General features: G+C 36.4%; 5 protein-coding genes across 10 annotated transcripts; 3 read left to right on the forward strand and 2 right to left on the reverse strand.

Annotated features, from left to right (window-relative positions):
- Positions 1–73: 73 nt before the first annotated feature.
- Positions 74–4,361, reverse strand: HCF109 (high chlorophyll fluorescent 109). The gene is made up of 7 exons (XM_048098675.2): positions 4,145–4,361; positions 3,428–3,499; positions 2,892–3,112; positions 2,590–2,793; positions 1,825–2,040; positions 1,563–1,749; positions 74–714 (listed from the first exon to the last, which is right to left on the reverse strand). The coding sequence occupies exons 1-7, from the start codon at positions 4,341–4,343 to the stop codon at positions 413–415; spliced, it is 1,401 nt and encodes a 466-aa protein (XP_047954632.1). The 5' UTR covers positions 4,344–4,361; the 3' UTR covers positions 74–412.
- Positions 4,362–4,696: 335 nt separating this feature from the next.
- DCL2 (dicer-like 2) lies at positions 4,697–12,803 on the reverse strand. Of its 5 annotated transcripts, none has more exons than XM_048100255.2 (23): positions 12,661–12,803; positions 12,135–12,232; positions 11,764–11,941; positions 11,436–11,549; positions 11,151–11,285; positions 10,929–11,010; positions 10,774–10,835; positions 10,411–10,551; positions 10,083–10,211; positions 9,881–10,010; positions 9,694–9,790; positions 9,303–9,498; positions 9,033–9,193; positions 8,620–8,838; positions 8,252–8,475; positions 7,878–8,149; positions 7,364–7,776; positions 7,176–7,279; positions 6,854–7,047; positions 6,571–6,780; positions 5,781–6,191; positions 5,428–5,706; positions 4,697–5,360 (listed from the first exon to the last, which is right to left on the reverse strand). In XM_048100255.2, the coding sequence occupies exons 2-23, from the start codon at positions 12,191–12,193 to the stop codon at positions 5,001–5,003; spliced, it is 4,170 nt and encodes a 1,389-aa protein (XP_047956212.1). In that variant the 5' UTR covers positions 12,194–12,232; positions 12,661–12,803; the 3' UTR covers positions 4,697–5,000. The 5 variants fall into 5 exon arrangements, with proteins under 5 accessions (XP_047956212.1, XP_047956209.1, XP_047956211.1 ...); XM_048100252.2 differs by having other exon boundaries at positions 12,564–12,803; XM_048100254.2 differs by having other exon boundaries at positions 12,135–12,272; positions 12,564–12,803.
- A 794-nt stretch (positions 12,804–13,597) lies between these two features.
- LOC125216970 (large ribosomal subunit protein eL38z/eL38y) lies at positions 13,598–15,166 on the forward strand. Its single transcript, XM_048118776.2, has 3 exons — positions 13,598–13,667; positions 14,521–14,704; positions 14,961–15,166. The coding sequence occupies exons 1-3, from the start codon at positions 13,665–13,667 to the stop codon at positions 14,981–14,983; spliced, it is 210 nt and encodes a 69-aa protein (XP_047974733.1). The 5' UTR covers positions 13,598–13,664; the 3' UTR covers positions 14,984–15,166.
- Positions 15,167–15,801: 635 nt separating this feature from the next.
- LOC125206407 (phospholipase A(1) LCAT3) lies at positions 15,802–19,081 on the forward strand. Of its 2 annotated transcripts, XM_048105665.2 has the most exons (11): positions 15,803–16,129; positions 16,209–16,300; positions 16,969–17,096; positions 17,178–17,313; positions 17,446–17,497; positions 17,666–17,766; positions 17,917–18,096; positions 18,187–18,344; positions 18,418–18,472; positions 18,624–18,677; positions 18,735–19,081. In XM_048105665.2, the coding sequence occupies exons 1-11, from the start codon at positions 15,910–15,912 to the stop codon at positions 18,891–18,893; spliced, it is 1,335 nt and encodes a 444-aa protein (XP_047961622.1). In that variant the 5' UTR covers positions 15,803–15,909; the 3' UTR covers positions 18,894–19,081. The 2 variants fall into 2 exon arrangements, with proteins under 2 accessions (XP_047961633.1, XP_047961622.1); XM_048105676.2 differs by lacking the exon at positions 17,446–17,497 and having other exon boundaries at positions 15,802–16,129; positions 17,710–17,766.
- Positions 19,082–24,976: 5,895 nt separating this feature from the next.
- Positions 24,977–27,779, forward strand: LOC125210831 (AP2-like ethylene-responsive transcription factor BBM2). The gene is made up of 9 exons (XM_048110437.2): positions 24,977–25,307; positions 25,436–25,838; positions 25,947–26,029; positions 26,189–26,197; positions 26,283–26,371; positions 26,459–26,532; positions 26,632–26,682; positions 26,797–26,873; positions 26,968–27,779. Exons 1-9 carry the CDS (start codon positions 25,166–25,168, stop codon positions 27,552–27,554), a joined length of 1,515 nt encoding a protein of 504 aa, XP_047966394.1. The 5' UTR covers positions 24,977–25,165; the 3' UTR covers positions 27,555–27,779.
- Positions 27,780–27,963: the final 184 nt, after the last annotated feature.

Consider the following 27,963-nt stretch of genomic DNA (forward strand, 5'->3'; position numbering starts at 1 on the left):
TGAATCCTAGATTCTATGTTATATTCAACAATTAACACCCCTTTTGGTAAATAAACATACACCAAGAAAGTGGTAGATTCAACAACAAATATACCCTTTTGTCAAAAATCATATAGCAAAAGATTCAACATGAAAAACCAAATAATGAAAAAAGTTAATACATGGACTTCAATGCACATTTTTCCTACAAAGAAAGCTGAATGCACGGCTCTTCACACTGAAGCTTAAAAAGATCTACCATGAAGGAGTGAAAACATTTCAACTCCTCAATCTCAGCCATGACTATCACATAACATTGCCATGTCCAGCCTCAAGACCTGTACACTTGAACAACAGCAACAACGTCTGGGATACACACAATCTCTGCTCGTTCATGACTGAAAGGTCAAGTTACGAATCACGATACTTACAATTATGACTGCTGCTCTTCTATCTTCGCACTGTACTTGTACTTGAGATACGCTTTGATGAAGGGCTCTAACTCGCCATCCATTACTGAGGCGACATCTGATGTCTCATGCCCTGTGCGTACATCCTTTACCAACTTGTAAGGATGGAACACATAGTTCCGTATTTGCTGCCCCCACTCAGCCTTGACAGTATCACCCTTGATTTGTTTGATCTCTGACGCCCTTTGCTCCTCAGCTATCACCAGTAGCTTTGCTTTCAGTCTGCTCATTCCTTTGATCTTGTTTGCCAGCTGACTTCGCTCTTCTGAAATTGTGATAAAAAAAAATACACTTAAGTAGGAAGCAATCTACATGATATGAGAAGCGTATTGAAAAGAAATACCCCCTCCGTCCTTTAAAAATAACAACTATTTCCATTTTGGTCCGTCTTTTAAAATAATGCACTTTCTATTTTATGAATCCATTCTCTCTAATGAGGTGGGACCCATTCTTCACTAACAATACTTCAATCACTTTTTCTTTCCATACCAATTGTGCATTAAACCCGCGCATTTTAAAAGTTTCTATATTTAAAGGACGGATGGAGTATTGAATATAATTCATATGACACAAACTATGAGGTTGTACACTAAGGGGTGCTCGATTTAGTGGATTAGATAGGACTTTATCACATGCTATATAGTTCGGATGAGTCTGGGACAATGCCAAGTAGGATTAGTCTGGCCTTATGAGCCTTGACCTCCCCCGTGACAACATTAATTCAGCCAACCCTGAGCTAACTTGATCTCAGGCCAGATTAATTTGAGTAACTGAACACTCCTAAACAGAACTAATCATTAGCGACTTGAATCTTGGTTCAACAAAAGCTCATAGGTAATGCTTCATTTTATTTTATTTTGAATTGTTACATCGCAAACATGTCCTTTGATAGGCTTATGAGCATATCCGAACCAGTATATAACCGGGCTCCATTGTATCTATTGATAATAGCATGTCAAGCTGAAGTATTTACTTAGTCAAAGCTTACTTAAAATTAGACAAGCTCGAGCTCATATAACATACTGATACTATATGAACTTTACAATTATGAAGAAAAATTGAATGAGCTGAGATCGAGCTTATACGGGTAATGGATATTCAGATAAGGCTAACCTGTACAACGAACAGTCACTCCAGTAGGTATGTGAGTGATCCGAACTGCAGACTCAACTTTATTAACGTTTTGGCCACCTTTCCCTCCTGCTCTAGAAAAGCTGAACTCCAAGTCTTCTTCTGGTATTTCTACGTTCAACGAGTCCTCAGGAAGAAGAGGCATGACCTCAACACCAGAGAAACTAGTCTGCAGAAAGGCATCAAAATAGCAAATCGGATTGGGGCGCAAAAACAAAGATGTGAAAATCACGGATCAGGCTACCTGGCGAAGACCTTTGGAGTTGAAGGGGGACTGTCGGACAATACGGTGGGTTCCTTTCTCACCAGAGATGTAACCATAGACATATCGGCCCTCCACTTCGATAGTAGCTGATTTGATACCAGCCTCTTCTCCCATCGACTTCTCCACCACCTTCGTCTTGAACCTCTGTTTTTCCCCCCACCTTACATACATCCTGAGAAGCATGTCAGCCCAGTCCTGCACTGGAAGTTATCAAAAGAATTTAAAGAATCTCTTAAGGTGCCATACGGTTGCTATGATTCATTATCATATGATTATCTATCCAGGATTAAGTTGTACTCCCTCTGTCCCAAGGAAGATGACCCCTTCCTTGGGCGGCACGGGAATTTATGCAACTTTATTTTGTGTGTGAAGTGGAGAGTAAAGTAAGAGAGAGGGAATAAAGTAGAGAATAAGGTGTTTCCATTTCTAGTAATGGGTCATCTTGGTTGGGACAAACCAAAAAGGAAAGTGGGTCATCTTCGATGGGACGGAGGGAATAATATTATTTTAGTTGTAGGGGGTGGCTATGACTCATTATCATATAATTATCCATCTAGGATTAAGTTGAGAGTTTTAATCACATAAACCAAACATAATACATATTCAATCACGAGATACATCTTTCAAATCGAAAGGGCCCCAAGCCCCAAAGATATTCATGATAGACGAAGCCCTACCACGATAGACTAGAAAAAATCATACAAATTATTTATTTGTTTTGATCATGATTGGTACTGGAATTACCTGTGCATCAGTACCCCCTGCACCAGCTGTGATGGTAATTACGGCACCTTCTTTATCGTAAGGGCCAGAAAGAAGCTGCGTTAATTCAAATAGGTCCAATGCCTTCCTTAGTTCTTTAATGATACCAACTGCTTCTTCAAGGAAGCCCGGATCAACTGAGTCCATCTCCTCTGTGAGATTCACTATTGTTTCTGCTTCTTCAGCCTGCATAATATGATATCTTAGGTACTTCCATACATGAGAATAGATGGTTTCATCCCCGATTCTTTGAATGAGAGTTTGGACTGATAGAGTTGAAAAACCTGTGCTTTAAAGTCATTGAGAAGTTTTATTTTTTCTTTAACGTCAGTCAAAGCCTGAAGAGTCTGCTGGGCTTTGGCACGATCATCCCATAGAGAGCTATCACCCGAGGCTTCTTCCAAATCGGCAAGGCTTTTCTCCAGCTGTTTCAGACCAGCACTAGCCCTGATCTCTTCAACACGCTCCAGGACAGTCTCCACGTCTTTCCTCAAAGTATAGAAATCTGCCAATGATATTACATCTTTCGTGATTTTGTGGTCGGAAAAAAAGAGATGCATAAGCTATATCTAAATCATCAATCTGGTTATCTAGAATTATTAACGTGCACAATGAATCAAATAATTTCTAAATTATGTTACATGAACTCGTCAAGTGTGCAATATTTTTCAACACAAAACAAATTAGCTGAAACGATACGCACACTGCTTGCTGCTGCTTGACATAATCATTCATGTCTGTACACAGATTCCCAAACTCTTATCTACACACGAACAAATGACAATGTCTAATATACAAACTCAAAGCATTAGTACTTCACCTTGCATAGCCCATTCACTCGTTTCTGTACTTACTCCCGCCTCAGGCGTTGCCAAAAGAATATTATCACCTTCTGCAGTCAATTCAGAAGCACAGACCATCAAGATGAAAACATTATAAGATAGTTTCAAGTTTCAACATCTAGTCACCATAATCTTTTATCTAAAGCCCGACACACTCTCGAAAACTCAACTAATTAACCAATAAAAACACAAAATATGTGCCCTACTTGTTGCATTGTGCATTAAAACATAATGTAAATCATGAAAAAATGCCAATATGTGTAAAACGCAGAAGAATTGCATGCCGTTCTAACAACTACTGTATTTGATAGGATGCTTGTTGAGGCGACCTAGTCGGTGAAGTGGAGTAGACAATCTCCTTATTCATTACCTAAACTTAAAGTCACAGATCCAAATCACACCACACCACACCACCTATACCTTCAAAGCTACCACAATACACCTACATCACAAGTTTTGCTTGAGCATATGTCCATCAATCCATCACAAAATCCCCAAACTAGTGCTAAACTAACCAAAAAGAACAACAATCCAGTCCATGAAAAAGCAAGCAACACCCCATCAAAGTGTATGGACATTTAAAAAAGTGAACCTTTTATATAAGCAACCAAAAACTTAGTATCTTTATTCAAATAACGAAAATTAAATAAACGAGCTGTGAATACATACAGAGAAAGAAACGAAAAGGAATTCACCATTTCTAGAAGAAATTTTCGAGAAGTGAAAGGATGAAATTTGAGAAGAACCATAGCGGCAGCAATGACTTGATAAAGAGAGCCGAGGTGGACCAGAAAATCTAATTTCTGCGCACGAAATTGTTGTATTTAGGGATTTGGGAATGCAAAATGGGGATGTGGTGGAGTTGCATCGCAGAGCAGAAGCAACGCCCTCCATTGTTGCAGCATGAGAAAGAAACGAGATAAAGCTGCTCCCTTTATCTTCGCTCTCTATCGCAACTAAAGTTGCTAGTCCTCTAAATAACGATTTTACTACAAAAAATGGATTTTCTTGTTTTTGTTTACAATTCTACTCATTAGACCTTTTTAAAATCTATTTGGTTATAATTATTTTTCCAAAACGAGCTCAAAATGAACTCTGTTAATGGCAGAAATGATGCAGACGTCTATCCACCTCATGGCTCATGCCAAGCATTTCAATGAGACATTTCTTTTGTTGATGAGAGTGTGATAATGAACAAGCAAAGATTTGATTGATGGTAAAGGTTTGAGGAATTTCTTGATCCAAAATTGGTCATAAATATGTTCTTGTTTGGATCATTGCTCATTTACATTCGTACATATGTAAACTAATAGAACTAATAAATGCATAACAATTTGTTTCCTCTCTCCTTTGTTTGTCATCATTATACATTATGTTATACTCCTGATCTTTACAATCATCAACCAACTAACACAAGCTCAAGATATATATATATATATATATATATACATACAACTTCAAAGATTTTATAGCGATCATCATAGTCATGATCACCATGATGATTGAAAATCTTGTTGAAGGTAAAAAAATCTGAGTGGAGTTGGGGTTGGATCAAGAATCTGCAGCCAAGATTTCCTTGAGAGTTTTGAGAACAGCTTTGCAGGCCAGTCTTTCAGCCAGCTTGCGGTCTTTAGCAGATCGTGTTTCCTCATGCACGACACCACGAGCTTTGACTGCCACCAAAGCATGTGCCAACCCGTCGTTCGCGTTCCTGGAAATTTGAGTCTTCCGCATTGTATAATTTTCCTGCTGGCACAGTTGGATCAGTTCCCTTTTTGGGTGGATCCTAAGCGTCTCCGGTGTGACCAAGGGATCGAGCAGGGGCTTCATACACCGGAAAACGGTTTCCTTGTCATGCCCCGAGTCGACATAGATGGCACCCGCTAAAGATTCGATGATATCTCCAAGAACCTGCATACAACATAAACAATGAATGGTAAATCCCTCAAATCCAAACAGAGTGAAAAGTCGAGATTACCTTCGGGAGATTTGCCTCGGATTCCCATCCGAAAGTCTCAACCAACCGTAAATCCTCGGCCTTGTCAACAGTCTCAGCTACATGCCGGTGAAGATCGGGCGAGAGATGAAGGACTTGCTTATGCAATCCGGCCTTGATGGCCGATAGAGCATAACAATCATTATTCACAGACGCCGACCTTAGATCAGTAAGCAGCCCGGGTGAGAGGCCGGGATAATTGTGATATAGATGTACCGTGATAAGATAATCTAGCACAGCGTCCCCGAGAAACTCCAGCCGCTAAATAACATCAAGAGCTTTATCAGATGAAGAAATGCAGCTCAGTAGGTGAAAAATGGAAAAAGTAGGCGCACCTGGTAGCAGGTGGGGATCTCAGGCCGCATATATGACCCGTGAGTCAACGCTTCGACCAAGAGGGACGCGTCCTGAAACTTGTATCTCAGAAGGGACTCTATATATCCAATATTTACGTGCATGTCGGGGTTCATTACAAACGTCTTCGTGTAAGGCACGACCTCAAAGTTAACTTCGATACCGAGCCACACCATCAAGGATAGGGCTGCTACTTCACCTGCGGCGCTTAGAAATGCACCGATTAGGGCTTCAACAACATCTGCTACGGTTTTGCTTTTGATCTGTCTACTTCTTCCAGTGTAGACTTTTCCAGATGTAGATATCTGTTCTCCTTTCAATACACTGAAATCACATGGGACTCCAGGTATCGTCCATGTCTTGAGATCAAATGGCTCAGTCCGGACGAAGCCCTAAAATGTCGAACAGAACGTCGTTAAGAAACAAATCTCCCAAACTGGAGAAAGAACACATAAGAAAAGGTGCATCTCTTGGCATCAAATGGTTCATTTTGGATGAAGGCCTGAAATGCACTCCAAAAACTCACAAAAATTTAGTAAAAGAATGCAAAAGAACATGGACACGTCTTGAGATCAAATGGTTCATTTCATAACGAGCCTGGAAACGTAGAATTAATCTCGTTAAGAAACAACTCTACCAAACTATGGAAAGAAGACAATAGAAGAAAAATCACTCTCAGTCGAAAATTGTTTTGAACCATTTTTCTTAGCTTGGCTAATGGGGGTGGGGTGATACATAATATGCGACAGAAATAAGCCAATCAATATTTACCGGAATCTTGCGGTCACATCCAAGTTTGCACAATGAAGCATTGCAAATGACGCGCTGCCTTTTAAGGCTAAGAAGCCCCTCGTGTCGACTTTGATGTGTTTTGAATAGCTGCTGAGTAGCAGCATATTTTAGGAACGAATCTCCGAGAGTCTCCAAAGATTCCAAATGAAGCTCCTCTTGGCATTTCTTTGTTGTGAGCGCTTCCAACACCTGATGGACACTAACAAGAAAATCCAGGCATAAGCATTTGGACTAGAGTGATCACATTTGTGCTTGAATATACCTTGATTGCTGGAATTTCAACATTTGTTGTCCCACCGACAGGTATACTTTTCAAGTTGGAAGCTATAGCAAGTGACTCGATGCGATGCATAAGAGACGGAAGAAATGAGAAAGAATAAACCGTAGAAATTGATATAGGTGACATCAGGATTAAGCAAATCTCGGGCGGTAATTCACACGAGCTATAACTTGGTTCTGCAACACAAACAAAAGAGAGTTTGGCGAAAGACTCGATTCAGATTCACAATCTTGACATTAAAAAGTGAATGCGATACTGAAAATTCAAGAATCAAATACAAAGATCATATCTGTAGTCAATAAACCTTTCTTATTTTGAGTCCGGCATCGCTGGAGGTTATTATGCACAGTGAATATGTGCTTCCCACGGAGAAGATTCTCCTGTTCATATTCCAGACTTACGTTATGCCTGCAAAAAGTATCTTATTAATCCAAAACAGCTTCATCTCATAGAGTAATATAGTTTTTAGAAAAGATAAAGTAAAATACATACTTCTCCATATAATACGCTTTATAAGTAATAGATTCCTTGTCTTTCAGACTAAAATATGTATCTCCACGAACACCGTCCAGTGTGCCGTTTACGCAATACAGGAAGCCATTATGTGGAGTACAAACTAATGAATTCTCTATCATGCAATGACACACCAAGCCGTTCTTCGTGTGGACTGCACTTGAGCATTTGGAATGATCAGCGAAAGCAGCATTCTTTTGGTATAGAACTGAACTAATGCATCTCCAATCAATAGATAGGTCGTGACGTGAGCCCAGAGCAGGGATAAGTAGATAATTAAACGCTACTGAACCATCTCCTCTAGAATGTTCATCCTCTTCATGAAGCTTGTCTAAGTTACGTTTGAGAAGAAGATTAAACAGTTTGACTTGAAATTGCTGACAGAGTGCAACCTGCAAACGACGTTTTGTGCAGCAACAGAATAATAGAAAAATCACATTCCTCGGTTATTCAACTGTACACTATGAGATAACCCTGAGAAATTTAGGTGTACCTCACTGGGAGTTAGTGTAAGCTTTCCAACTAGGTTCACATTCACAATCATCTTTCCCCTATCAGCGTTTAAATCGAAGCCAAATTCTCCAAGATCTCGATTTAACATCTTATGAACAGCCAGGACAATGTTCTGAGGCTTTACATCATACTGAAAATTCGGCTCTAACTCGAGCAGATAGCAGTAATAAGGCATCTTGGACTCATCATTGTGATACCCAATCAACTCTTCTGGAAAATATCTATCCTGCTCGTCCAAATATGGTTCATAGCCTGTACATTCAGTTTAGATTACTCAGTGAAAGTGTAAACTGAGGATTCGTGGCATAACAAAAGGGATTTCAATGTAATGCAACTTAAAGCTTGCAAACGTACCAAATTCTTGAGGTTCCGCCTCTTCCTCCACAATATCTGGGACAAGGTTGTCGGTCAGGGCACCGACTTTATGAAGCTCTTTGCAAGCTTCGAGGCATGCATGTTGCTTCGGTGATTTGGTCCCAGAAACTGTTATTGTTCGAATTGGGCAGCCATGAGGGAGTCGAATTGTACAAGTTCCCAGTATTTTATCGACAGTACAGAGAGGATACGGTTTAAAGTACCTGTGTAAGCCAAGTACAAGAAAGCAAAGAAATTCTCATGGCTCATTTTCCTAATTGTAAATAATTAAACAACCACACTACATCAACATAAAGTCATAAACTTGAAGATCTAGAAAATGATTAATGCCATTGACAAGATCAAACCTGTCTGAGGGCAGCCGTGAACAATAGTAGTGAAGCAATGCAGTGCTAGAACTCAAAGTCACAAGCGCTCCCGTTTTTTCAACCTCATACCAAGGCTCACCGTGCATTTCTTTAGCCAGTGGTTCACACGGAAGATTCGCATGGCTCAAACACTCCTGCCGCATTATACTTCCACTAGCCAAATAGTTATTTACACGAGCAATGGCTGAATGATCATCACTGCAGCAAAAAGACCAATTATTAACATAAAACTCAGACACCATTTTCACGTCGAAAATTATCCCATCTTTCATTAACTTATGAGACCCCAAGGGAAGAGAATATACTCCACAATATTGAATTCATCCGATCTAAGAAGGAAAATGAGAAAATCAATAAGCAATAAGGAGTTAATCTTAAAAGAAGCAGCTAACCTTTTCACCATACACACAAAATCTGAGTTCTGCATACGAGCACGGCCACGCGATTGAATGAAGCTGCATATGGTTGCAGAAAGGTCAAATCTAATGACCAGGTTGCACGACTGAACGTCCAAACCCTCTTCAAGCATAGATGTCGCGATGATTATATTCACCTGAAAGCATATTATGTCAAAGTCTTAAAGGACATCATCAACACTTGAGATGTTGTGAAAGCCAACAAGGCCAATAAAATTGTAATGGCAACGATAAATCAAATCATACCGTTCCCTTGCGCAATTCATCTACAATTTTATTTTGCTCTTTCCGACTTTGAGACTGAAACCTTGAATTATTCCCTGCCGTGTATTCTGTCCTCCACCCAGTCACTTCTGGAAGCAATTCATTCAGCAGAATACGAATAACAATTGCAGTGACGATCCTTTCCACAAAGACAATACACCTCAGATCCCTCTGTTCTCTACACCAAATGATAAAAAAAACAAATTCAGTCATTAGTAATAAAAGTTGAATCTATACTTGAATAATAATAATATGGCCAAATCATGCTTGACAAGATTTTTACAACAAGGTGTATAAGTCATAGTTCGACTTCGACATATTCTAAACACAGGGAGGTAAAAAATTTCATAATGTGCAAAACAATTAGCAAAACCTGTACTCCAGAAGAGTCTCCACAAGACATATAATTTTTGACGTAAGATACCCATTGGTCATGCTTGCTCTTAGATCATTGTGAATCAACTGTAGACCTAAAATCAAGCCAAAAACAATCACGAACAAAACAGTAAGGCAGAGAAGAACCAAAAAGTTCAGCTCAATTAGCTGAAATAGAGATATACCAGTTGGAAGGTGTGCAGACAACAATTCTAATGCATCAGAGCTGAAAGCCTTTATAACCCTCTCGCCATTAACATCCACCTCACCCCACATGAAGATGGCCCCATTTCCACGTGAATAAACTTCTGCTGCCTATTTTCGTAACACAAATGTCAGCTAACCGTTGTCATGTTAAATCTCTGCATGTAGATCATATAGATATACCTTTACAGCTAACCAAATCCCCAGCTCAGTCAAACAAAACATAAGCGTAGACAAAAGCTTCTTTAATCTGTCCGTTGCAGATTTCGCCACAGAGGGTGAAACGTTCAGCTTGCTTAGGGAAGATATATGCTGATGATAAAGCAGCATATAGTCAGTACAATAACATTAGAATGAAAACTCAAAGGTCATGTTATCTCTGATCACATTAGAAACCAATGCCATGTGACATTGGAAATAAACAATATTATTTCAGCTTTAAGAAAACGAGACCATGATTAGAGCAGTGAGGCCTGAAACATAGCATACATCAGCCACAATATGTGCACACCTTTTCTGCCAATTTCTGCAAATCTTCTTTCACGGTTTCAAAACTTGTGCAAGGGTTATTCTTTTTATTGTAAAACTTCAACTTTGGAGTTGAAAAGGGAAGGTACCGATTCAAAATAGCATCTGATTCACATGTGAAAACCTTCATTCATAAGAAATTCGCAGTTAGTTACCATTGAATAAGCATAACATGCAAAGTAAAATTTTTCAAACCAATAGTTAGGAACACAGAAAACCAAAAACTAAAACGGATACACTGGTAGCTTAAATGGTAAAAACTGGACAGTCAATCTCATTGTTGAAATTGTGCCAAACTTTATTAGCTAGCATATTGTAAACAGATGGTCCAAAATCATCTTACAACCTTAGAGTGCATCAAATTTTCAAGGTCATGAATCTGTTTCCAGGCTGCTTCTGAAGATGAAGCTGCACACACAAAGAAAAAACGGGAGCCAACAGAGTTACTAATATGAAAACCTACTCCACTAAAATTATTTGATATTGTTCCATTGGACTAACCTTTAGCCTTTATAGGGGAAGCAGTCATACCAAATACTCTGGGAAGCTGCCTACCCCTTGCTAATTCGCGATGATAAAACTCCTACAAGTTTATTGTGGGATTTTATATTAATATATACATACTTACTATGATCAAGAGATGGCCACAGAACTCATAAAAAAGCAATTCGCTTTATCGCGTATAAGCCTATTCATACAGAAAAGAAGTTATTTTCATTGTACCGTCATTATGCAAGCATATTGATGTTTTCCTCTTGCATTATGGCATTCATCGAATATTAGAACCTTAATCTGGTCCAGCCTCAAAAATGTGTGCCTTAATGCATCAAGTAAGATTTGTGGCGTCATTACAAGCACCTGGAAAATGATATGCATGATTTTATGTCATAAGAAGATACTTTTCATAAGTAAATAAAACAACACACTAACTCATGAACTACAAGTAAGATTTAAAATACATAGTAATACATAGACAGGTTTAATATAGAAAGAGTAAGCCAAACAAACTTCGTATTTATCTAGCTCCTGCTTCCATGTTGCCTCGTCCCAGAAGTCAACACCCATCTCACCATAATACTTTCCCACTTTAAGGTCCGTGTGCAGAGCCACAACTTCAGATTGCTGGAAATCATAGAATTGACTAAATTCAAGATTAAAACAGCAACATTATAATAATAAAAGCCTATAAAGGGAGGCCATACACATGCTTAAAAATATTAAGGATGAAAGTTGGAAAAAAAGGTATAAATGTATCTTTAAAGAACTTAATCAACCTAAGATATAACCAATCTATAAGGAAAAGCAAATAAGAAACAAAACAAAGAGTTTAACATACTTGAGTAACCAGGACGACAGTGGGGACCAAAAACACAGCAATATGAGGCGACGGCTTTCTCAAGAGATGTGAATAGCTGCGAAGAAGCATTATCGCAATAAGTGTCTTTCCAGTTCCTGTTTCAAAGAAAACAATAGTGTTGTCTTTCAATGCCATCTCCAGTGCTTCTAGCTGATAACTGCAAACAAAATCAAGAGCCATATTAACAGAAGGATTCGAGTGTGTCTCAATACCTGCATACATAAATAAGTATAAAATGCCTTTACAACAAGAAAGAAGGAAAGAAAAACAGCATTCTTCTCTTGGTATCTTCTGCATCAAAGATTTTACACTAACCCTACATCAAGAATGCAGCTTTATAGATTAACTACCTCCTGGCGAAGGAGAGAGGATCTGCCACAAGCTGCTGGTTTCCTTCGTCTATAGCCATATTGATATCTTCTTTCCTTCTCCCCCCCTCTCTCTCTCTCTGAAGTCACAAATTTTCAGTGCATCAAAATTGTCATCACCTAATACAAATACAAGTGTAAAACCACCAAAAACAATGCAATCATCTAAGAAGAAAGCACAAAACACAAATATCATATCAACCAATATTTCAAAATGCTGCTATCATTTTACACCTTTGAAGCCAGCAGAAATCACACAAGATACACGGTGACATTTCCAGGAAAAAGGAAGTGATAAAACCCCAAATCAAAAACAGCAAAATAAGTAAAAAAGACTACATTTTTAAAGTAATGATGTAAACAAAAATGAAACAAATCCCAGAATTTAAGTAGAGTACTATTTTTTCATACCTCAGCAGACAAAGAAGTGATCAGAAAAATGTTGGAGCGCGCTAGTAAAAGGAACCCAACAATAGTAGTATTATGTAACTGAAAAGTGAAGACTTACAAAGGAAGGAATAAGGAATTGAAGATGATGGAGAGTTATGGGCCCAATTTGTTTTGTTTTTATGAATTAGAGTGTTGAAACGGTGTGTGCTCTGTTCATAGCGATAAAATGAGTTTCTTTATAAACCACCAATGATCAGAGACACAGAAAGTTGGCAGCACCTTCTTCGCACTTGAACCGTCAACTCGTCGTATCGAATCCATTCTTGTCAATTCGTCATTCTATAAATTGCGAATTTTATTCACCGTGTGAAATTTGGTTTTACATATAGTGAATCGTGGTGATGACAACACTTTGTTCTTTATTTAAAAAATAATTAATACAATATTACTAGACATTAACTGAAAATTTATTGTATTACTAATTACTAATTACTAATATCGTACATTAACGTAATAAAGTATTTAAATGTATTAATATCGTACATTAGGAGAATATTTATGACTAGATAAAGTGTATAAACACTTTTTTGATTGACCCATACAATAAAATCGAACCCATTGAAATAGTAATAATTACTCTTGGTGCATCAGCAGCATAACCATTACATTTCAAATTTTATTTTTAGCTATTAGAAATAAATACAGTGGCTTGATTTGGCTAGTGGATCCAACTCCTAAAAATAATGGCAACAATCTGTTTTTGGCTAAATATTTCCCAGATCATTGCATAGCAAAGGCTGCAGTATTTATACATACAGCTGGTTCAAACTTTAAAACATACAATAATAGATGATATATTCCCATTTTTTACATAGAGGCAATTATTCACTAACACATTAGCATTTAAAGAAACAAATTAAATTAAATTTTGGTAAATATTATTGCCCATCTTTATATGAATGGACCAATTTGAAGAGGCCCATTAATATTTTAAATGGGCCAACTCAATTTGCATAAACGGCCCAACCAATTATTAGAATATTCAAAACCCTAGTAATATTAGAGCTATGTTTTTTCAGCGTCGCTGCAACTGCATCTTCAGCTGAACTTCTTCCAGAAATCATGGTAAATGCATGTTACTAATCGTAATTAGTAGTATCAATTCTAAATTCTTGCTGTGTCGATTTTTCACTGTACTTGTAATCGGACGTGAATAATGATCGTGTTTTTTTACTACTGGTAGTTGAAGGTTTTGTTAAATGAGGAACTCATTTTATGCGAATTGCTTGTGATTTTTATTTATTATCGCTAAATTTACAATGTTGTTTGAAAGGTTTCTCAATTTTATATGGATTTGAGCTATTTATTGAAATGAGAATGGAAATTTGCTGTGTATTGGCTAGTCATGTATGTCGGAGATTTTTGGATGATTTATTGAATTTTGGATTGGAGCGTATGGAGAGTCCAAAAATGAATACGGAGTTTCATGGCTAATTTCATGTGATGATGTAAATCCACTGTGAGTTAGGCTATTACATCGAATTCTGTTAGGCCACAGACCAATACAGATAGAGCCTCTTTTTGATTGAGCCAGTGAACTTGTTGATATGTGCCTTTGAATGAGATAAGAATTTGAAATGAGAACATAACATAGATGCATGATAAGGTTGTGGTTTCTGTTATGTAGATTCACATCGAGTTAGTTGATATGCTTGATTTTATTTAAACACAGATAGTCTACGACTCTATGCCTCACTTGTTATCATCTTATTAAACTCTTTTGTGCATGTTAAATTTGGATCCATCTTGAGTGAGATGCTATGTAAGTATTGTTTTAGGATAGGTAATTAAATGCATTTTCTATAAGGAACTGGAATGTTTTGAAGCTACGGATGCGTTGTTTCTCTTTATTTAAACTCTGTTAGTAGCCATGTAAGTCAAACTAATTATGTTTATTCAACCTGTTTGTGGTGTCCAGCCTAAGCAAATCCATGAGATCAAGGACTTCCTTCTCACTGCTAGAAGGAAGGATGCGCGGTCTGTGAAAATTAAGAGGACCAAGGATGCTGTGAAGTTCAAGGTTCGGTGCTCCAGGTATCTTTACACACTCTGTGTGTTCGACTCTCAGAAGGCCGAGAAGCTGAAGCAATCTCTCCCACCAGGTATACCTGCTGCTATCCATCTCTAGTCTTTCTTCCAAAGTCCAAACTTCCATTATATGATTTGATGTTTATATATTATTGGTGAGCCCTTCAACACCTTTGTCACTACATATTTCCAAAGTCAAAACGTCCATGTGATCATATTTGTGATGGTTCTCACTTGGTGATCAAATATGTTGCTCTACTTCTACATTTCATGATATTCTTGTTGAATTTTGATGGCGGCTTCACATCTTACAACGTCGTTCTTTGATAGGTTTGAGCGTGCAAGACCTGTAGAAATCAGCTGTGGAATCGCACTTCTTCTCTTTCTTAAAGTCAGTTGTTGGCTTTTCTTGATTTCAGCCTTAATTTCCTTTTGGAATAGTTCGTTGTTTCTTTTAAAATGATGTCGAAGCCATGGATTTGTATGGGGCACAATTTTGACTTGTGTTAGTTATCAATTGATTTCATCTCTCTGAATTTGTGTTTTTGCATTTCCAACTATTGGATCCAGATATACTTCTTGAATAATGTTACATTCATACAAAGTTTTTTTTTGTACAAGCACTCTAATGTGGTGTTCGGTTTGCAATATTGTGTCCCGGATGAAATTAGTAGGGTGTTTGGTTTATGAGATTTAGTCCCTCAACTCAATCCTAGATGGATAATTATGGGATAATTAGTCATAGCTAACCTCCTATGACTAAAATAATCTCACGACTCAATCCTAGATTACATCTTAATATTATTTTATCTATGAAACCAAACGTCGCCTAATTATTTAAATGGGTTTATCAAATTATTGGCCACACAAGATTAATAGTATTAAGTGGGCCAAGACAGTAGAGCTCGTGCAGCTCATTATATCACTCACTAACCTTTAATTTTTTTACTATTTTTATTGTAGTCCAACTACCCTAATCTCCATTCAAAGCAAATCGAAAAGTTTAGACATTAGACATTCTAATAATTGAATTTATTCTGCAACAAAACTCTATTAATTGATTCGATCTCATGCTATGCAATTTGAGACTTGGGCAGCAAATGAGATTTGTCTAAATTTAGGGAGTAAAATGCAATTTCCTAATATAGAGGAATATGCTTCTTCAGTTATGCTGGCTTTTGCATCTTTCAGCATCGTGAACATAACTACTTCCAACTGTTAAAAACCACAAGCCAGAGTCTGGATACTGAACCGGGTCATAAACCGGATCCAACCGAAGATGCTGCGCGACTACTTCTGCTGCTGCAAGTCCAGTCTCACCGACGCCGACGACGCCATTTCCGACTGCGATCCTGTTCTTCTGGTCTCGGGCATAGCCGGGTCAATCCTCAACTCCAAGAAGAAGAAATCCGGGTCCGAGACCAGGGTTTGGGTCCGGATTTTGCTGGCAAATTTGGAGTTCAAGAACAAGCTCTGGTCCATGTACAATCCTGAAACAGGTCAAATTATCAATTTTTCTTGCTTTTTTATGTCAAGTTTTAAGCTTTTCTGATATTGAATGAATTTCTGAATGTGTAGGGTATACTGAGACATTGGATGATAGTACTGAGGTAGTTGTGCCTCAAGATGATTATGGGCTTTATGCTATTGATATTTTAGACCCTTCTCTTGTAAGCTTTTATTTATTTACTATTTAATGCCTTTTTTGTTCTCTGATTTCCCTGCATTTTTCATGCTTGATTGTGATTGTTTATGTAGTGGTTTAGTGTATTATTGCAGCTTCAGTTGTTACACTTTATTTGATTGCACGACCTTCTTTATGCTCTTGTTCTCAGCTGCTTGAGTTAGCTGGCTTGATCAAATTCAAGACTAGCATGTATCCTTGTAAGTGTAATTCGGCTATGGTGTATGTTTAGTCATCCTTGCTCAAGGTACATTCGCGTCTAAAGCATGGAGCAAGGCGTGGTTTTAGTGAGAAGTGAATGAAATTGGTTTGGAATTGTGAATGAACTGGTGTGGTATGCATCAATGTGCTAAACTGGCTACTCCGGTTGCTACCCCTTGGAGCTTCGGATATGATATCTGAAGAATAGATTTCAAATAGGCTGCGTTAACATTTACTGCATTGAGCTATTTACTTTGTTTCATTTATCGACTATCTTTGGTTTGGGATTCTACTTTAGATGGCTAACATTTATGGTGATTTATTCAAGATGATAATGTAATCATTTGCTCAACTTAATGGCATATTCCACTTTGCTGTAGATTTGTGTAGCTGCTGTAGTTTCTCCCCTTTTGTTTTAGAAATGTGTCTAATATCATCCCTTTTCTATGCCAGTTTGTAAAGCTTCTGCATTTGACCGATCTGTATCATTTCCATGATATGATTGACATGCTTGTTGGATGCGGGTATAAGAAAGGAACGACGTTGTTTGGGTATGGCTATGACTTTCGCCAAAGCAATAGGTAGTGTGGTCTTCTGTAAAACCTCTTTACTGTGTTCATTAAGGAAATCTTTTCAACTGCCAATAACTCAAAATATTGCAGAATTGGTCAATTAATGGATGGCCTAAAAGAGAAGTTAGAGACTGCTCATAAAGCTTCGGGCGGAAGGAAAGTCACTGTAATTTCACACTCGATGGGTGGATTGCTGGTCTCATGTTTCATATCTCTTCATAATGATGTATGTCAATTCAGTTTTAGTTCACTATGTATATATATATTTTCTTGCTTTCTTCTGCCTTACTTTTTGTTTATGCATTCCTAAAACGTTGCATATGAAGGCATATCGAGTGATTTGTCTTTGAAACTGCAGATATTTGCCAAATATGTAAATAAGTGGATTACTATTGCCACTCCCTTCCAAGGTAGCATTACTCGTATTCTATTCCCGAACCTCTGCTAACTAAGCAGTTTCCCAGTCTTTGCTAAACTGGACATTTTAAAATCTGTGCAATTCACTAAAACTAATAACTATAGTTGTAGAGTGGATTTCTATTTGCTTCATCTACGAGTTCTGAGGTGTTTGTGAACAGGTGCACCGGGATGCATCAATGATTCTTTGCTTACTGGATTGCAGTTTGTCGAAGGCTTTGAAAGCTTCTTCTTTGTGTCTAGGTGGTCCATGCATCAATTGGTAATTACCAACTTGCTTTAATTTCAAATACAAACTTGCTTATGCCTAAATCTGCAGAGAACCTAGGATGAAGTTTCTATGCCTAATGTTATGTACCAGTTATCTCTGATTTTAAGTTAACACTTACCAATCTCTCGGAGCATGCTTTAGCTGATTGAGTGCCCATCTATCTACGAGATGTTGCCAAACCCAAGTTTCAATTGGAAGAAGCAACCCGTGATCCAAGTATGGAGGAAGCACTCCAACGGTGAGGAGACATCCGTTGAGCTGGAATCCTATCACTCGAATGGATGCATATCCCTTTTCGAAGCTGCATTGAAGAACAACGAGGTAGTTTCATCCTCATCGATAACCAATTGAATAACATATCTTTCCGTCTGTTCTGCACGAGTACTGGTTTTGAATGATGGTTGCTTACAGTTGGATTATGATGGAGAAACAATAGCCCTTCCTTTCAACTTTGAGATCCTTAAATGGGCTAAGGGCACCCGGGAAGTCCTTGAACAAACTCAACTCCCTCAGGGGATTCCGTTCTACAATATCTATGGAATATCTGTTGACACACCCTTTGATGTTCGGTAGGTAGAGGTCTGTACAAGTTTAAGAATTTCTATCTTCTAGTAATTTCCCTGATATGCTAACCTCTCTCAGCTATGGTTCGGAGTCTTCTCCAATAGGCGATCCATCCGAGATATGCCACACGCTGGTGAGCAACGCGCACCTCTCAAACTGATATCGTGCATACAGAGCTTGTAGTAGATGTTATGCCTTGACATCTTTGATCACACGCGCACACATTGTGCCTGATTTTCATAATCTTAACTGTATTCTAACTTGTATGTTCCTATGTCGTTCAGCCAGAATACTCTTATGTAGATGGTGATGGAACAGTCCCATCCGAATCAGCACAGGTACGCTCTCTGCCTCTCTCTCTCTTTCATGACGAACTCTGATAATGTGGAGTGCAGGCAGACAGTTTCGATGCAGTGGAGAGGGTGGGAGTATGTGCAGGTCACCGGGCACTGCTGCGTGATGAGAAGGTGTTCGAGCTTATCAAGAACTGGCTGGGAGTTTCTCCGGTGGCAAAGGCGAAACACTCTCACGCATCCAAGGTGATGGCTATCTAGTGTATGAGTGTGAGCCGAGCTAAGTAGATGGAGCACACTCTCACTAGCTAGAATGTTGTATCCACGTACATATATATGCAATATACGTATGCGCATACGTATTTGGTATATGCCCATGCATGTGCAATAAGAAGACGAAGAAGAACATATATTTTTATGTATATTATGTAAAGATATTGTATGTCTCAGATGTGCCAACATATACGTATCCACTAAACTAGCTAAACTCACATCTTTCTTTGCTTCGACCATCTCTTTCCCTCTCACACACACATTCACACACAGTAAAGGTCCAGTTTCTTGGTGGCTTCAAGCAAATGGGCATTCTTCTCCTTCTCCTTTTCTCTCTCTCTCACACACACATACATACAGAGAAGACAGAGGGACAAACACAACTACACAGGCGCACAAGTTATATACTCTTCTTGTAAAAGGTTGTAATCCCAACCCCGAGGGCCCTCCACATCCCGTCCCGACAGTATTGTGAGGGGTGTTCAATCAGGGTATGCGGTGACCCGCTAAGGGGGAGGACCCTTAACCCACTGTCCTGCCAGAAGCCTACCTCTCATGGCCTCTCACTTGTGCCTGAGAGATGTTACAACTACACGGCAATAATGAGAATCGATCTTTGCCCATTGTTGCAACTCAGCCCCTCCAGAACCAACTGCGCTGCCTTACATATAATTTTGATGGTTGCATGCATAATTGCATATACGTATATGTATTGAATTGTTCAAGTGTTTGTATGAAAGAGGAAAAGAGGGCTTCAATAGTACTTATTGTTTCCATGTGATTTTACCAATTTTCAAGGATTGGATTTTGTTCCACGCTTTGATCGTTCATTTCTTAATCTTGGATTTATTTCTTTTTTAAAAATTGACGAAGTGCTCATTTTAATTATCCTATGAAAAAGAAGACGTGGAAGTATGATATTGGGGTTTATTATCATAATTATGCAGTAAATAATGGGAGATGGCAGTGTAACGACAATTAATCAATTCCCATTTCTTTTTTCAGTAAGGACAAAATCCATAACTTCAAATTGATTCATTTTCTTTTCAGGTAGTATGATAAGAAAATTACAGTATTACTAAATAATAGTAGTATGATGTATTACTACCGTTTTAAAATTCGATTCTTTCTTCATTTCTTTTCAGCAAGTAGAATTCATATATATTATTTAATTTCCAAACTCCAAGTTGACTAAAGTTAACGTTTTGTTTTTCTTCTTCTTTTGGACTTAAAATATTAATATGTCAGATATTGTGTGACAAGTGTCTTGAAAAAGTTAAATTAAGTTTAAATAACATTAAAAACAAAACAAAAGGAGAAATATAGTAGCAAAATTGAAGTAATTTAATTGTCACTTCCACCAATTATTAGGGACATGCATGCCAAATTGAGAATAAAATCTAGTCTAGCACAACACGTGGCACTCTCATCAATCTTTATCATTTTATATAATCTTATTAATGACACGTACCCATTCTTTTTTAATGGAATGTTATTATATTCCTTATGGGTCTGCGGTGTCGAATTAAAATACATGCAGTTACTGACATATTTGTTAGTATTATTTCTTCATTTTTATAAGTGTGGTAAGTTTATTAAGAATATTAATAGTTCCTTAACTGGAAAGTGACGACATGCCCCTCTACTTGTTTTCTAATGGTCTATCAAATCTAATTAGTGAAAACGCTACATATATTTATAAATTAAATCACATGATAATTATGAAAATAGAGTTGCACGTGGCATGATCATATCCCATCAAATAAAACATAACATGGATAAGATTGTAACTAATTATAATTAATATTGTGAGAGGCAAAAATTAGTGCTTTTGAAAAAATGGGATAAGCATCCAGCATTTGTCGGGATATATAATTATACAATTGATATAAACTTTTTCACATTTCTTTCGTACTGGTACAAAATGTTTGAAGCCATATATATTTCAATTTAATATTATTGCGTGTTTGAATGTCCTTAATTTTATCTACTTGGCATACAAAACATATATGATACAACGATAAAATTTTATGTACCGATATAAAATGAAAAATATTTTGTACCAATATAAAATAATGATAAACCTTTTGTATCCTGCATAAAGAAAAAAAGTAAAAATAACGAATAAAACTAACCGAATGTACTAAAGTGAAATATGAACTAAATATTTTGTATAATTTATATAAGTTTTAAACTTTTATACGATTGTGATAAAAAAAATGTGAAATATTTTGCAGTGTATTTACCCTGCATTTGTCACAACCATGCATTTTCGATTTTTTATAGTGATTTATCTAGATAATTAAATTTTCAATTTACAAATTGGCCAAAAAATCATGTAATAAATTAGTACTGCTACTAATTAACACGAAGGAATATTGTATTTTGAAAAGTTATAAACCAATTAGGATTGTGTGTGTGAAAGGCTAGAAAGGTAGATGGTTCCAATAATGGTCAAAAGTTAATTAAATATTAATAGAGTAAAATAGAGTGAGATTCGTGGCATGAGTATGATGATATTACCGAGAAGTTAATTAAATATTTAAATTAATACTATTGCTTTAATTTCATCTTTTTGTTTTTACTGAGGGGTGGTGGCCGGCTCTAGCTACCTTTTTTATTTTATTTATTTTACTGTCTTCAACGGTCAAACTAAGCTGTTGCTTAAGTTCGCAATCTTCGAGATGCCTCTCTCTCACTCTCTTCATTATAAAATACTCCATCAGTGTCCGTATCCCGCTTAAGATGACGCGTTTTTCTTTTTAGTTTGTCCCAACTAAGATGACACATTTCCTTTTTTAGAAATTTTTTCTCTTCAATTAATACACTCAACCACTTTTTCTCACCCCTATTAAAATATTCACATTTTTTTCCCTCTCTATTTTAATACTCCCACCCACCTTTTCTCTGTCCAATTAAACACATTAACCAATTACTCTTAAAACCCCGTGCCGGCTAAGGAATGTGTCATCTTAGCCGGGACGGAGATAATTATTCTCTTCATTTATTTTATAAAAAAAATTAATTTAATAATGTTGTTTGGTAGTGAATATTGTGAATTTTATCGGTCGATCATAAACTCAAAGTCTCCTTGATTTATAGTACAATATTTAAATGCACATTTAAAACATAACTAAATATATGTACATTACAAGAAAACGAATACGCAAGAATCCGATGTAAATGTATGTACATGTACAATAATCTCAAGTAGAAACAAATTCGAGAGAGAATAAAATATGATTAATTAATTTGGACATAGACCCTCCAGACAAGGGTTAATGTCATGATATAGGTAGCACGTTAACGCTAACGCATTATTTTTTATACTATCATTTATGTTTTTACTCGCACCATAACAAATATTAAGGGTTATCAATTATCATAGTTTAGTACTCCTATTTGATTTCTGATATTAATTTTCAGTTTATTTGTAGATAGTCTAAACCTCGCAAATTTGTGTAACAAATTACAGCATTGTAAAACTGACAAAACTCTACAATAAAATATGTTTGCGGATGATTCTAGTCTAGGGTTGGGTAAAAATATCGAAAAAATGATATATCGCTCGTATCGTATCGAAAAAATATCGAAAAATTATCGAATTTTCGGTATATCATAATTTTCGATATAATACGGTATCATATCATAAGTTTTCGATACGCTAACGATATGAATTTTCTTTTATCACGATATATCGTTTTATATTGAATATACGATACATATCGTATATTCGATAATACACGATATATATTGTATATATCGAAACATATTGCAATTCAATACATATTGAAGTTTAAAATTATAAATATATATGAATCCATTTAATTCATTAATATATTTAGAAAATATATGTATGATACCCTAATAAGAACATTATTTATTTTATTGTGTTGAAGTTTTATTAATTTTTGTGTTATTTTTCAATTTTGAAATTATATTTTTCGATATACAAATATTCGATACGATAACGATATTTCGATATATCGTATCGATCTTTGATATATCGTTCTTAACGATATATCGAAATATCGATACGATAATGATATTGATATTATTCATATTGAAAGTTCGATATATCGAAACTTTCGATACGATAACGATATGAAATTCTTTGTAACACGATATGATACACGATACAACGTTTTCGATACGATATATCGTATCGACCCACCCCTATTCTAGTCACATACAATCAAACAATTTTGTAAACTAATAAGGCTATTTTAACAATAAATTGACGTTGGAATATTAAATTCAACAAGCTAGTGCTAAAATTCAAGTCATATAGTAGTAGTAAGTAGTAGTAGTATAAACTATAATAATTTAAAACAATAAAATAGTGGAACATATGTATCAAAATTAGAAATCCTTAAAGCTATTACATGCAGTGTCAGTTCCATACATGAATTATTGTTATGAGAGAGAGTCCCGTGTGCAGCGAAGGAGGAGTTTGACGATGATTGAGATATATATATTATATATATATGTGTGTGTGTGTGTGATAAAGATTAGAATGTGAGAGAGTTATGGGTCTGTAAAGGCCGCTTCTGCTACTGCAAATCCATCCCCACCTGATCAAACACGATACTCTCTATCTTAGGATTCATTCAATCTATCTTTCTCTCTCTAAATAAACATGTGTATATACATATATCAATTATTTGAATTGATTATATGAGGAGTGGCAGTGACAGTTTTCTGACATTTATCATATCAATCAGTTTATCTACTCTACATATTATGGGTGTCGGAATTATGGAGATTAAAGCTACCAAACCATTACCTTTTCTCATTCCTCAATACCTCTTCCTCTATATATTTTTACTTAGTTTAATTAACATTTTAAACATATTTTTAAAAATATATCTCTAAAGAATTCAAATTTACAAGTTACAACCGACTCAATTCTATAACTCTTTTTTCACTTTCGTAAATACTTTAACAAGTGCAATATATATAGAATTACTATTCAATTTATTATGCAGTTGGTTTTCACTTGAAGGATCATTCAAGAAACAAATTTTGTTGTAACTTGTGATTATTTTTCAACGAATAGTAATTAACTAATATATGCATAAAGTGGGTCTATTTAATTAATTTAAGATTAAGAGAATCTAGGAAATCTTTGAACGTTCAAAGAGGATGGTTTTGGGATTACGAAACCACATGCTTTTAGGTTTACCACCCCATGTGTTTACCCTATAAAACTAAGCATTAATACTAATTTTAACCATTTATCAAGATAGCTTATTTCAACTTTACTACCTACTTGCCTATCTACACCTCTCTATATCTTTCGATACACTCTCTTACGTGTGAAATTTTGCACGTGAAAATGTACATTCTTGTTATTTTTATATTTGTATTAAATAGACAGTTGTATAGTGTCTTTGTTTGTACCTTTGCTAAAGATTGTTTGTAAATTACTAATTCGGTGTTTGATGTCTATTATGCAAAGAATAAATATAACGCTAAACACATGCAATCGTCATAATCATGTAGCATACCATAAATTAATATCGACACACTATGATTATGGATATGTTAACTACAACACTATCACTTTTATGTATGATATATAGCCTTAAAATGATCATATTGGTTGGATGTTACACTAGAACTTACACTATATTGATAAATAGTGGATCGACATATCGATCAATTTATAATTAATTGACTACATATTCCGTTGAAAGAGGACTAATATACATTATGATCATAAAAGAACCTTAAAACATCTGTATAAGTCATATATCCTTAACCATATGAACAAATATTCTTCTTTCAAATATCCAAAAAACAAACAAATAAATCTACTTTTTGCACTTCTAACTTGGTTATATACTTTTAAAAAGCAATTAACAATTTATAAATCCAAAAGTAATGAGATACTTCTATTGTTATCCACAACAAAACAAAAGTGAAATAACAATTTTACCCTTGATCAACCCTAGCACAAATTTTTGTCACTTGCTTGAATCATAGAGGTTTTTGGGATTAGCGTCTTTGTCTGCCCTTAAACTACTAGGCACCCCCTTCATGACCAACAAAATCAAGAGAGAGAGTTTTACAAAATCGAGAGAAAGAGAGAGAATTGTGTGTGAAAATCATGCACTTTGCTTTGGAACAAATGATCTTCATATTCTCTTTCATTTAATCTTTCTCCTTCCCCATCTCTATTAACTAGCTCAACAATTCATGCACCAAACACTTGTACCCCAAACTCCAAACCTTGTACCACATCTCAAGAAACAACCATGGCTGCCATGAACAACTGGCTGGGATTCTCTCTCTCATCAAATCAACATCACCACCCTCAAAACCAAGAACTAGGGTTTCACTCAGATCAATGCTTTGATCCCATTTTTGAAACCTTCAACACAAACCCTCCACCCCAAGGTAGCACAAAATCTTCATTTTCCATTTTTTTTCCATTTCAGCACATCAAAATCAAATCTTTTGTAGTGGACTTGGCTTATTTATTCAATTCATTAACTTTCCAAATCTCCCTTTTCCTTTTTATGCAGATTGGAATGTGAAGGACGACAGCAATATCGACTCCTTCTCATGCAACCAAAATCAAGAAACCCCAAAACTAGAGAATTTTCTTGAAGTTGGAGTCCAATCTTTTGCTGCTGCTGCTGCTGATGATGATAATCATCAAAACATGATTAATGGAAGTAGTCACAACATGGGCCTCTCCATGATCAAGAACTGGCTGAGAAGCCACGCTGCGCCGCCGCCTGTGGAGAAGCCAGTCGACGAAGCTCCTCCTCCGCCGCCGGAGGCGCTGTCTCTCTCCATGAGCACAAGCTCTCAGTCATCAGACAGCAAACTCGGCGGCGGAGGAGGCGGTGCAGTTGAATCTGTGCCAAGGAAAAATATAGAAACGTTTGGACAAAGAACTTCAATTTATCGTGGTGTAACAAGGTCTCGTAGTATTTTTTTTTAATTATTAGGGTTGATGAGAAAAATTTAATCATGTTTATTTCTTAATTCATTGAAATAGAAGTTTAAATAAAACCATTATTTGTGCAGGCATAGATGGACTGGGAGGTATGAAGCACATTTGTGGGATAATAGTTGCAGAAGAGAAGGCCAAACTCGGAAAGGAAGGCAAGGTACAAATATTTAATTACTAGTAGTATTTTTTTCTTTAATCGATACTCCACTTATGAGTATTTAATAAACTACTATTGTAATGAAGTATTTATATGATGTTTCTTGGGGTTTTAATTCACTTTTTTTTTACATGGATCGATGATTCAAACCTTCTGCAGTTTATTTGGGTAAGTCATGTTATTTGTTTATTTTTCTTAGTAATTAATTTTGTTTATATATAAAGATTATTTGATGAATATTTATATAATGTAGGAGGTTATGACAAGGAAGAGAAGGCCGCTCGGGCTTATGATTTAGCTGCCTTGAAATATTGGGGAACCACCACCACCACTAATTTACCTGTAATTTGATTTAAAAGGTTATTTATATTTTTGTTTAATATCTCAAGAATGAATTATAACATGTTTTATTTTAATGTGGCTTTTCAGATTAGCAATTATGAGACAGAAATTGAGGAAATGAAGCACATGACAAGGCAGGAATATGTTGCATCACTTAGAAGGTAGTAATTGTTTTGAAATATTAATCAATCCTTTTTTTTGTCTAAGAATTTTTAAAAAAAACTAATACTGTCGAATTATTTATTTCCTTATTAAATCAGAAAAAGCACTGGATTTTCTCGAGGTGCATCGATTTACCGAGGTGTTACAAGGTAAATAAGGACTATTATTTCATGTTTATAAGTTATAATCATATTATCAACATTAAATATATGTTGTAATGTATCGAATTCATCTTTAATTTGTTAAAATCAAACTATTATCAGACATCACCAGCATGGAAGATGGCAAGCAAGGATAGGAAGAGTGGCAGGGAACAAAGATCTTTATTTAGGAACTTTCAGTAAGTTATTAAAATAAATCTACATTTATAGAACTTAAATTACTTTATTATGTACCATAGCACGTTAATTTGTTACGTTTATAACTTTCCTAAGGCACACAAGAGGAGGCAGCCGAAGCATATGACGTGGCAGCCATCAAATTCCGCGGCCTCAACGCGGTCACGAACTTCGAGACGAGTCGCTACGACGTTCGGGGCATCATGGAGAGCATCAGCCTCCCCATCGGCGCAAAGCGCCTCAAGGAGGCCGGGAAAGGTGATATGCTATTGCAAATGCAACGGGCCGACGAAGGCACCCTAAATAATACCTACAGCTGGCCCATTATCGGGTTCGAGCAGGCCCGGCCCACAAACATTCAACCATACCAAAGAGTGTGGTGCAAACAAGATGAAGATTCCAATGTGGGATTCAATGATATTCACCATCATCTTCAGTTAGGGGGAAATCAAGGTTTCTTGCAAACCTCAATGTTGCAGCTCAACAATCTTTCTGGCCTCGACCCCGTGCCTGGGCCGGTGTCGTATGAGAACAATGCAGCTTGTGTTGGGAGTGGTTTTGGATATGAGGGCGCGTTTGGATCGTCGGGGGATGCTTATAGGAGTTTGTACTATCAGTCTCAGCAATTGGCGTCTAGCGGGAGCGCCATCACAAATGATTGCACAATGTGGAACGGGACTTGAGGGCCGTTTGAGAGAAGCATGTGCCATCGAACAAACTATGTAACGTATTTGTTTAATTTGTATTTTGGTAAGAATTGATTAGGATGTGGCTGTAGTTCATTTATAGCCAGTGTTTAAAGTTAATTAAATCTCGTTTCAATGAGATTACTGGCTATCAACTTTGGGAACTTTGGCTCGGGTATGTATGTTATTATTCAGAGAAAAAAAAGTACTGTCTTTCATGAAGTGTTTTATTTTATCACTTAACCTTCTGCAAATATGAAAAGGGCCTTCTTGGCATACAAAAAGTTAATTTTATTACAAGCAATGAACCCATCTATTCATTTTTGAACTATTTCAAAACATTTTGAACAATCTAGGGCATATTTTATAAATCACAAATTATAGAAAAAAATTTAATACTAATTTA

This window comes from Salvia hispanica, chromosome 2 (assembly GCF_029641045.1).
Source record: "Salvia hispanica isolate PSC_SH4W2 chromosome 2, Shi_PSC_v1, whole genome shotgun sequence".
NCBI lineage: Eukaryota > Viridiplantae > Streptophyta > Magnoliopsida > Lamiales > Lamiaceae > Salvia > Salvia hispanica.